We start from the raw sequence: 12,230 nt of genomic DNA, 5'->3' as shown, positions 1-12,230 counted from the left end.
TCAGCTCTTTTCTCCAATCTCTAATCACATCTACTGCAGCTTTATGGTTACAATAACAGCAGTATCTTATGGAAGCTTCTGAGTATTCTGCATCATTGAAATGAGACTTATTTTTACAATATTTGTCATTAATTTATGTTCAAGGAAACATGCAGTTGCAAGAAAAGACATACTTGAGACTGCAAAACACTTACTGGTGCCTAATTGCTGGAGAAGTTATTCAGGAAAAATTATTTAAAATAAAAGATAGCATTTTTAAACTGCTAAGGGTATTAGATAATCTGAATCTTTGTTGAATCAAATACAACTGAAAAAAAATGTTGTCAAGGGATTGAACTTTTGTGCATCTTTCTTTCTGATTCTTAGTTAAAATGCAGTTATATTTTTTAATATTTCAAGTAGTTTTCTTTTTGCTGCTGCTTCTTTTTTTTTTCCCCACCATTTTCAGTCTGCCCTTCAGAATCCCACCCATTCATATAAACATAAAGTGGACAGCACAAAATCTTGATTACTGAATAATGATCTTGCCTTAATAAAACATTTTAAAAAATCCTTCCAAAACTTTTCTGTTTCTACTTCTTAACTAAATTTTTTGTAATCAAGCTTTATTAATGAGGTGCTCTGCACTTAAGGCTTTACTATGAAGTGAAATACATGAAAATTGAAAAGTAAATCCATTAAATATGAAAATTACTGGGAATATAAATGTCTAGAAACAGTAGAAACAGTCACTGGCAACGAAGAAATGATAGCTAAGATAAAACAGTGCTATGTACTAATCTCTTAAATGCATTTTAATTTCCATGATTTGAATATGCAGAATATGCAGTCTGTCATTATATTACATGTCCTTACGGTGCTGGAAATACCTTAACTGCAGTATTAAGCACACACACACCTGAAAATATTAGTGAACAAATATGAAAACTGTCTTACTAAAAGTTTGTTTTTACCTTCTATTTTTCTGCAATAAACTGTTAACACAAAATACACAGTTTGAACTCCCTAGTTTCACATTGCTCTTTTTGAATTCAAAGAACCATGCAAACAAGCCCTGTAAGTATGTACTGCAAGTTGTCTTTCTTTGTGTTGTACAAATCATCCCAGGTGCCATTATGCTTTGTTTTTGTAGCTCTCATTGGAATATTTTTTGTTTCCTACAACTGATGTGTGCAAATGTTCAGAAATATGTATGTGAAGGAATATGTCTTTTATTAAAAAAAAAAAAATCCTTAAATCATTAACTCTTGCACAGTAAAATAGATCTCCCCAGGCTAATTAATGTTTGCATATATTGGAAATATACCGTAGGTTATCTTACAGGGAACTATTTTATCTGTTATCAAAAGGTAAGAATTGGAAACATGGCAATGATACCATTTCTGGTTAATACTGAACTTGTGGCACATACTTATCAGAAGACATATGTTTTCAAATCAGCTCAACACTTCTTTTCTTTTGTCCTTGAGGAATCAAGATGCAAATTAATGTTAAACAATGGGGCTTCTGAAATGAACCTGCTTCTCAGGGCAGTACCTTAGTCAGAGCTGCAATTCTCTGAGCCAGTTCAGCCTCCACTTCAGGTAAGGTTTCTGCCTTCCTCATTGTCTGCTGGAGCTTCTGTTCTGCCAACTCTAGACGCTCTTGCAGCTGTCTGTTTTTGTCTTCCAGCTGAAGGCCAAAGATAGATGAAAAATTATAAACAGTGAAATTAGAATAAAGACTTTCCCTCAATTACTTAGGTATCAGGGAAGCAATCAAAACTCATTGTAAAGGCTTAGGTATTCCACAACCTGGGGGAACTTACTGGAAAAGTTTTACCTCAAGCATGGAACTGTGTAGGCTGCCAGTTTTATTAATGATGAGTGATTTGAGGCTTCAGGATCATATGATGGTGAAAAAAAGGTATCATAAAATGGTACTTATGAAGATGAATAAAAACCTCCTCTGGTCGATGTGTTGTTTATCTAAGCAAAATAAAAGTATTGGTGCCAGTAAAATGAGAAATGTCTAAATGGAAGTATTTCATCCACCTTACAGAAAAGTTTATGTATACAAGCTAAAATGGGAAAGAAGTACAATTCCAGAAGGACAGAACTCCCTGTGAATTTGCTGAACAAATGCCAACAATGTAATTAGAAATGTTAAGACTGACACTCAACTAATTTGTTCACTATTAAAAAATGGTTGCTAGTTACTTAAGGTTTCAATGAAATTATTCATTGTGAAGCTATAATTGTCTCATTTTACAAACGTGAAATTGTTTAATATGTGAAAACTATTGAAGGGAAACAGTAGGGCTTTTGATAACTGCAGTATTTTCTGTCCTACTGAGATCTATCATGATTTAGAATTTTCTAATGGATGGATAATTGTTACCTGCTTTCCTGTTTGTTCCAAGTAATAGAAGTCATCATGAGAAAGGAGTGGGATATGAGATTGTTTGTCTGTTCTCCAAAAGCATGAAGAAATAGGCTTGTCATATGAAAATCTTCCAAATGAACTTAAAGTCTGCTTGCATATATTCAAGATGTAGTTGTATTGATCACTGCTTTGAGTAGGTAGATCTCTATAGCACAGTATGATTTACATTACCAGTAATGAAGACTCTAAGCACAGATGGGTGTACTTTGCTTTTCCACCATTCCTTTCTAACCTGCCTGCCCCAAAGAACTGAAGGTATATCTTGAAATAGTCAAAAGAAACTGGCATAAGCTGCAGTATTTGAGTTTTGGTACTTTGATTTCCATGACTATGTAGTCACTTACATATATATATATATGCAGAGTTCTGTGTGCATATATGTGTAACTAAATCTGCATACAATCATAGAAATAGATTATCCCATATGCCACTTTTTTTTTTTTTTTTTTTTTTTTTAAGATATGGTAGGTGAGGAAAAATAAAAACTTGGGACACCGAAGGTGAGGTTAAGGGCAATTTCATCTTTCACATTTTAAATGATATTAACTTCATATTATTTTAGTTCACCTTGTATTCCTCAAAATTTAAAAGTGTTTTCTACTGACATTATGCTTCAGCTTTTGGATTCACTGTGGAAACAAGGCATCACAATAGACAAATGCAAAATTCCATTATGCTCTTTTCTAAAAGATATTCATAGATTATCTTCATAAAATCTTAATTACATCGTAGATTCTAAACACATAATGTGCTACCATTTCATGTAAATTTTGTGAGGTTTTTTTTCCCCACAGAAGTAAGTTTCTTTTCGCTATCCTTTTTTATTCATTTTTCTTTCAAAAACAAACAAACAAACGAACAAACCCCAAATTTAGAAAATCATTACATAAGAAACAAAGACGATCCTTTCCCTATGGACTGTGACGTTGTACATTTATGCAAGACACTTAGAAAACAGTTATTTCACAGCATTGAATGCACACATTGGCTTGGTTTTCATAGTCGTAGTAGCTAACATGAGGCTTAGAGAAGAAAAAAACAAACGTATATTTTTTTAGATTAACATGATTTAAAAAAGGAGCAGGTTAACCCAGTAAAAATCTCATGCATTAGATACACCCCACCTTTCATGTTAATTTTTATTATATATGAAGAAAATAACAGACTAATACAGATACTGCACCTGACGTAGGATGGCTTCTTTGTTTGCCAGTTCGTTTTCCAGCTTGTCATTCATGTCATGTATGGAGGTGGATTCTCTCTGTGCACTGAGGTAGCGCTTCTCCAGTGTAGTGATCCTTTCTTCCATATCTTCCTTTTGTGCCATTGCCTAAAATGAAATTTAAAAAAAAAATCAAGAACCATTCAATTAAAAGGGCACATAATTTTATACCAGTTTACTCTTCCTGCTAACAGCAAACAGTACATAAGATGTGTATAGCATGACTTTTCTGTTTTAAGGAGAAATTAATCCTTTTCAGGTTTGATGCACCAAAGATGCTTAAAGTGGTAGCTGTTGAGTAGAGCAGAAAAACAATTCCCAAATTTTGTATATTTTTCTAATTTCTACATTTTTTCATGCTAGTAAGCACAGCAAAATTGGCTTATGTTTACTTGTTTGTTTTTTAAACAGTGACAGTTATTTGATCAGAAAATGGAAAGCATAATATTACAATTATAATATTATAATATTATAAAGCATAATTATTGCATAATAATACAAATGTAGGATGGTGATATTGTGAAAAATGTATATGCATACCTACTGTTATTCTTAGGTTCTGATAAAATTTTTGCCAAATTACATATAACGGACAGCAGATGACATTTCCTTAAATTGCACAATGCAAATGAGCACAGTGCTGGATACATAACATAGCCATGACATCCAAATACATTACCCATATATGTTATGGATAAGGATTAAAATGTATTAGTGGCCACTTCACTTAGGAAGCAAAGGATTGAAACAAAGAGTAAGCAAGACAGAAGTGGCAGCAACAGCAAGCAGCAATCAAGGCGTACAGGAAACAGCAATATTTGTCAGAAAGTAAATGAGAGTGAGGAATTTGGACACCCTTCTATAAGGAGCAGCTGTCGAAAAGGAGAAACATCAGTGCAAAGTTTGTTGTAACCTTATAAGGAACATACAGTATTTTAAAAGAAACAGCACACAGATTAGAAGAGGCTTTCATGTTGCAGTAGTGTCAGAAGTTCAGAGGGAACATTTCTGCCAGATAACTAGGAATACCAGGTTAAACATTTATATAATGTGCAAACACACACAAACAAATAACACGCACATGAATAAAATACCTGTACTGTAGAAAGGAATGTTACAGACAATTACTCCACTTTTAAATACTAAAATAAGTTCCAGAAGTCAACCATTCACACATATCAAGTTCTACATAAGATATTCTGGAGAGTACCATGGAGAGCCACAAATTTTTAGAGTAGAAAAGAAAAAAACTGCAATATATTTCCATGCCAGACATGGATATTCTCTGATGCTTATATACAGCAGTGAAAAATTTCTTAGCCTGATTTATTGAGAGAAGTGAATAACGTATTGGAACATGAAGCTGTCACAGAAGAATACAGATAATAAATGATTATATTAAATGCTGTTATTTACATAATGGCCAAAGTTTTAAAAAATTATTATCTACATGACCAGCATCTCTGTTAAATCTATTTCAGCATAAAAATGTGGAAATGGCTGAAATAATTGCCAATTTGTGCTCTAGCAATTCTAAAACACAGAGGTCTTCCTATTATAGTTGCACATATACACACCCACTTCTATGAATACAGTTTTCTAACAAGATTTGTACAATTATTTCTTACTGTAAATTTTGTGTTTCCTATGTCCAAGGGCATTTGTCATTGCTCAAGTTTGCTTTTCATATTCATCGATCCCTGTCAGCTTGTATCGGTATATGAGGAAAAAATGGCAAGGTATATGTGAGGTATACATACTGAACTCCTTACCTCTCTAATGTCTCTCTGATATTTACTGTTCATTTCTTCTGTTTTAATGAGCTCCTTCCTGGCAGTTTCTGCTTCCTGCTCTACCTCTCCCACCCGGGATGACAGTGCAGCCAAACGTTCCTTCATTTGTGCCATTTCATAGTTTTGCTTTTCAAGTAGCTCCTGGAGTTCTATAACTTGACTGGTTTCATCATTTGAGTCTATGGAGCCATTTGACAAGCGCTGTTAATAGAGAAGTGACATTGTACATTATTTCTCTTTTAATACAGACCCTATATAAAGAATTCCTAAAGTCAAGATTATTGTAAACATTACAATAGCAGTTAGAAGAAGAAAAAAAAAAACACAATAATTTTCACTGTGGGTGAGAGGTATGTATACTAAAAATTGAAAAAGATCAATATTAATTAATATCAAATATTCTATAATGTAAAATCACAAAGATGTAAATATTTGCATTAACAGGAGAATGGTACACTAAAATAGTTCTAGTTTGTCGCTATGGCAATTCAAATATAAATTGTAGCAGTACTATGAACCAAAATATATACACTTAAGCTAAACTTGTGCACCATTTAGACTTACTCAGTATTTATTCCAGTTGCAAAATAAGCCATATAACAGCAGGCAACACTAATAAGTCACAAATTCATATTACTAGAACATTCCAAGAGTCTGGTCAATATAATGGTTAAGTCTGCATTAGACATTAGTTCTGCCAAAGTAATTTATGCACTGTTGAGAGGCCTGTGTGAATACTGTTTTAAAGAAAAATAACAAGTCCAGAATGTTTTACTAGATTTGGAAACTGATCTTAGGAATATGAAATAAGTTGCACATAAATGATTCCAGGTGTGTTCACCAGCAGAACTTGCTGGCATTTCTTTATTACAATATATAGTCTTGCTAACCTTTCCCAACATAGGCTAAGCCATGGTTTCACATGAATTTAATTCTAATGTCAAATCAACAACAACAGAAGTAAGAAGATCAATCCAAGCAATGATGATCTTTTTTTTGAGCTATAAAATAGAAAAACAAAATCAATGAAAAAATTATTATTACTTTTCTTGATTAGGTGCAATTTTACTAGTTAAAGTTATATCATGTAGTAGAAAATTGAATTATTTCACTGTAACTGTTAATTTACATAGGTTATCAGTCTCAAAGAACATCATTCAAGAATATTGTGTATTTGTTGTTTGTGAGATGGTAAGGTGTATAGCAAGACAAATACAAAATATGATTTGGAAGATCTAAGAGGAAAACAAGTTTTCACTCATTAGCTCTTGTGCCTTATTGTTGTCAAAATATGCTTATAGGGAAATCTAATAAATTCAAAGAACATTACTTTGTTTAATGGCTTTTGACATTATTATTTCCCCAATTAGACAGAAAACAAACCCAGATCAAGACCATCTGCCTTTCTGTGGGTCACTGAATAAAACTGTTACTCTAAGAATTCACTACATCACATAACTCAGCTCCAAAACTGCTTTATGTATCGCATAAAAATTGAAATTGAAACTCTATGACACTGAACCATCATCGATCTACTTGCATGATACCTAGGCAAAATGACATTGGATTTGAACTGACATTTTGTCACTTTTGTGTCTTTATACTATTTTATTTGTCCATAATATGGGTACATCACATGGAATAATCACTCAAAAACCTCACAGGCAGAAAGTTAAATGTTAACTCAAGACCTAACTGAGATATCATTACTTCATGCTCTCTCTCTCTCTTCTTTCTAGTTATTTAATTATTTATTTATGTAGTATCTGGATTTTTTTTTATTTATTTAATTTTTTTTTTGTGCAGAAATACTTCTTAGGACATAAAATTCTAAGAAATAAATATAAATAAGCAGCTAGATGCTTATGATGTTGAATGTTCTTAATAGATTGCTATTAACTATCAGCTGAAGCACCATGGGAAATCTTGTTTGAAGAACTTGTAAGAAAAAGATATTTCTAAGTAGGCAATCTTTTCTGTCTCATCCTCACTACAAATTCCTAGTGCATGCAAGAAATAGCATCCTGATAAAATCTTCAGCAAACTTCATGATGCTGTCTATTCAAATGCTGTTGTTAAAAAGCCACAGATGAACATAAACTCTAATTTCAAAAATTTGACATGAAAGAAAACTATTTAACAATGGCTAATTTCCTATATAAAAGAAACATGACAATCAGCACTTTGTTTAAAAGAGTATACTGGGCCTTGCCAAGGAAGGACACATTTAGCTAAAAGAGAACAGTGATCAAACAGGGTAAATGCTTTTAGACTCTCAGAACTTCCTCTGAAGCACAGTAATGGTAAAATTCTCTTAGAAAGGACAGGGGAGGTAGATCTGTGACCTCCATACACTATTCATCAAGTAATTGAAAAAGGCAGAACTGGACAACTTCTCATCATCTTAGTTATTGTTTTAGACTAGAATACAATATAATACAATATAATACAATGAATATGAATATGGAAACTAAATGATGTTATAATACTCCTTCTTAGTACCTTATTACTACTGTTTTTCATTAATTTTAAGCTCTCCAATATGTACTAGAAATCACAGCACACTGATTATAAATGCTTTTATGGGAACCAGAGACACTGTGGAAATCATAGAATTATTTATATTGAAAAAGACTTTCAACGTCAGAAAGCCTAATCATGCACCTAAGGCTACCATTTTCACAACTAAACCATGTACCTAAACACCTCCAGTGACTGGGACTGCACTACCAATGCCTAACCACTCTTTTTTTTCCATGAAGAAATTCTACCTGATTCAAACTAAACCTTCCCTGATGCAACTTGAGCCCATTTCCTCATGCCCAATCACTTGTCACTTGAAAAAGATAGACTGATACCTGCTGCAACCTCCTTTCAAGTACTTGTAGAGAGTGATGAAGTCTCCTCTCAGCCTCCTCCACTTCAGGCTGAACAGTCCCAATTCTCTCATATTTCTTGTTTTCTAGTCCCTTCAGCAGCCTTATTTCTCTTCTCTGCATACCCTCAAGAAATTCAATATCCTCCTTGTACTGATTGTTGAATGCCATACAATTGGACACACCCCATCAATCTAGCCTATACACATTCCCCTGCAGAGCCTCTCTACCCTCAAATAGATTAGGAATTTCATCCAGCCTGCTGTTATCTGCAAATTTACTCAGAGTATCCTCTATTCCCTCATAAAATCATTGACAAAAATATTAAACAAAACTTGTCCTAATGCTGAGTTGTGAGTAATGCCACTTTTGAGTGACTGACAATTTAATTTTACACGGTTCACAATGACCCTTTGGGCCTAGTCATCTTGGTATCATGGCAGTTTTTCCTCCAGTGAACACTGCATCCATACAACTCCTGAGCAGCCAGTTCCACTGGTAGAATACTGTGTGGAACATAAATGCTCTCCTGAAATCCAGGTAAATATTCACTGCACTTTGTCCACTAAGTGAATCATCTTGTCATATGAGATTAGGAGAGTCAAACAGGACCTGCCTTTCATAAATCTGTGCTGACTGGGTCTAATCACATGGATGTCCTGTACATGATGTGTGATGGCACTTGAGATGATCTATTCTATAATCTTCCATGGCACTGAACTTTAGCTGGCAGGTCTGTAATTGGTTTTAATTGGCCTGTAATTCCCTGGATACCCCTTCCTGCCTTCCATGCAGATGGGCATCACAATCACTAACCTCCAGCCAACTGGGACCTCCCTAGGTAACCTGGTCTGTTGATAAATTATTGAAAGTGGCTTGGTAACCACTTCTGCCAGCTCCTTCAGTTATCCGTCTGGCCCCATAGATTTGTGTCCAGTGTATGTTCTAACATAAGCCAAAAATTCCCAGATAAAGATAAGAAACTCATACGTATCTCTGAGTAAAATGGGAGAAAGGATTATGATACTAGTGCAGTATCAAGTCAGAGAGGGTAATGACTGTACACTGGTTAGAAGCAAGAACTAAGTTGCATTAAGTTGTGTTCAGTTTTTGACAATTTTTTTGTATGGCTTTGGTAAATCCTATTTTTTTCTTCAAGGAAAAGCAGGGAGAAGAACAATAAATTGGAGCATTATACCTAACAATCTCTCCCTGTATCATTCTCTCTGCATTGAAATAACCAAAAGAAAAAACAGCTGCAGCCTGGTTTACTAGCAAAAACAAACAAAACAAAACAAACATCCAAGAACGACAGTAAAAGGAAAACAAGAGAAAGTGTAAAATAAGACTAAGCCAACACACTGTAAAGGACATAACTCCTGTAAAAATATACCTAGATTGAGTTATAATGTAGCAATTTATGCACAGGAACATAATTTAGCAATGGTGAATCCCAAGAACAGGACAGAGAACCTCCAAGCAACAAATTGTCTGCAGCTGTAAACCAACTGACCAAGGTATGTTTGGGCTAGGTACTACAAGCCAGTAGTTACATATTTTGCACTAGAAGTTTATGGAGGAGTGCTGGGAGAAGGAAAAAAAAAAGATTATCTCACAGGATTACTCCCAAACAGTCAGCAGTTGAGACAGAATTCATTTACTTGATAAAATTCCTCCTCTGTGTCTCTCAGATTATGGCAGGATAGGTGCAGGTGATTCACATGATGTCCCTGTACATAAGCACATTCAGGCCTGAGGATTAAATTCAATCCTGTCTAATCACAAAGTGCCACTGAATAATTAAAATCAAGCGTAAAATTGAGAAGACTGATTTCTTCAACAAACTAATATTTTATGCTGTAAGTAACTGCTATTTTTGTTTTCCATTCACTCTTTTTTTTTTTCTTTTTAACACTGAAAGCATTTGCATTTTGTCTACTCTTTCCTAACCTTTTTCTCTAATGGAGTATTAAGTTGGTCACACCATAAATCACCAGTATCAAAACTAAAGTATTTGGTATATTCTCAAGACAATACAGTGCCATGGTTCTTTGAGAGTACTTGCTGTAGTTTGGCTGACTATGCTTGGTAAATAGTGCAAAGCATAAACCCAGAAAACTTCTGACATATGTTACACTAGAACTAAGAACTGAAAACATGAAAACTTCTGTTTAAAAACAAAGGAAGAATATTCTTTTGATTTTACATAATTTTCTTGACATGAAGCACAAAAAATTTATATTAAAATAGCATTTCAAACATTTGCAGACGCTATGTTCTATTTGCTAACTATGTGGCACCTTGCCAATGTAAATATTTAAAATACACATAACTAAAGAATACAAGTGTAGGCAATTTTACTGTATTTTGTTGGTATGAAATTAGATAGGAAATCAATAATCTCAAACACAGGTAAAAAATAAGAGGATAGATACAAGCTAAGGTTCAGCAAGGAACTGATTTCAGAAAGTGACACAATATTTAGGAAAGACGAAAAAGAGAGGAATGGTTTCTAAGTGTCAAAATCTCATTATTGCAGAAGTTTCTGTAGACTAGATTATGCTCCACTGACCCGCTTCCAGATATGACAAATCTCCTACCGGCTACGAGTCTGTGACCCTACTGCTCATGGTTACTGGCCTCTGGGGTACTCCCTTGTCACATGATGATGGCATCTCAACCTAAAGAAAGATTCTTGAACCACACTGTGAGACTTCTTTCTCCATCAGAAGATGGCAAGTGCTAGCAGCTGTGAAACTATGTGTGAATTTTGGGCAGTAACTGAGGTATGAGAGCCTTCCTATGCTTCATAAGCAATATACACCATTTCCTTGGTAAAAAGTACTTTTTTTTTTTTTTTTTTTTGGGGGGGGGGGGGGGGGGGGGAGGGGAATAAAATTCCCATAGATAATAAGACTTCTAAAGCAATGCTTTGATAATCTCGATAAGCAGAAATTTATAAGGAAATGTGAAAATAAGTTTATATGACTGAAAGACAAGTTAACTTACATGAAAAAAAAGAAGTCTTCTGGGAATTTAAAGATCTGAATGAATGTCTATTGATTTATTGTGTAAATATTGCGAAATTAATGCAGCTTTTCAGCATCATAAGATGCCTGAGCTGTAGTTTTGAGTATTAAATATTCACAGTCATAGTGCTTGGCAACTTTGCCCATAGCAGCTGGATTTGAACTAGATGATCTTTAAGGTCCATTCCAACCCAATCCATTCTGTGATTTTTATGCAGACACACTCAGCTACTAAGCCCAACAGCACTCACAAAATCAGAGAATGGATTAGAAAAGACCTTCAAGATCATCAAATCCCATCATTAAATCAGGTCCCTCAGTGCCATACCCTTGTCTCTTAAACGCAATCAGGGATTGGGGCTCCACCAATACTTGCCTAAAGCCTGTTTAAAGGGAAACAATGCATGATATTCCACTATGAACACTCCATTAAGAGGACTGACGGCTTAGATTCATGAAGGCTTCTAGAGCCTGCTGCAGTTTATCCCCATTTTTCTTTCCTCTCTGGCAAGTCCTTATTTTTCCAGGTGTCTCAATCTTCATGAAATCTCCCTACACACACTTAACATTAGATTGTCAATATTTATTCGGAAGGGGATTATTAGAAACCCCCCTCAATATCTGCACTACTTACATACTAACCCAACATCTGATTATGAAATTTATTCTGTGTCTGAAGCATAATACTTTCTTAATTTACAGTATGAATTGAATGCTTTGGGATGAGATTGTGTCTGCAACTATTATTATGCATCATGATTGTACTTAAGCAGCAAAACAAATGATCCTTATAACAAACTGTCTCTAAATCATGAACATCCGTTTGACAGCAAGTGTTGAATCCAAGCTTTGTCCTATTTAAACTGTTGCTTTTGATGAAGGCTGC

The 12,230-nt window shown here is 34.4% G+C and overlaps 1 protein-coding gene across 4 annotated transcripts in view; it reads right to left on the bottom strand.

The window, feature by feature from the left end:
- Nucleotides 1–12,230, bottom strand: part of PPFIA2 (PTPRF interacting protein alpha 2) — a gene marked incomplete at both ends in the record, with an annotated part of 269,483 nt that overhangs the window by 50,303 nt on the left and 206,950 nt on the right. For all 4 annotated transcript variants that reach the window (XM_079537790.1, XM_079537791.1, XM_079537792.1 and 1 more), the window contains 3 exons: nt 1,537–1,671; nt 3,608–3,754; nt 5,419–5,640. In XM_079537790.1, the coding sequence (XP_079393916.1) occupies nt 1,537–1,671; nt 3,608–3,754; nt 5,419–5,640 (504 nt within the window). The remainder of the gene's footprint in view (nt 1–1,536; nt 1,672–3,607; nt 3,755–5,418; nt 5,641–12,230) is intronic.

Source organism: Tetrao urogallus (genome assembly GCF_951394365.1).
Source record: "Tetrao urogallus genome assembly, chromosome: 1".
NCBI lineage: Eukaryota > Metazoa > Chordata > Aves > Galliformes > Phasianidae > Tetrao > Tetrao urogallus.
This window is presented reverse-complemented; position numbering and strand designations above follow the sequence as displayed.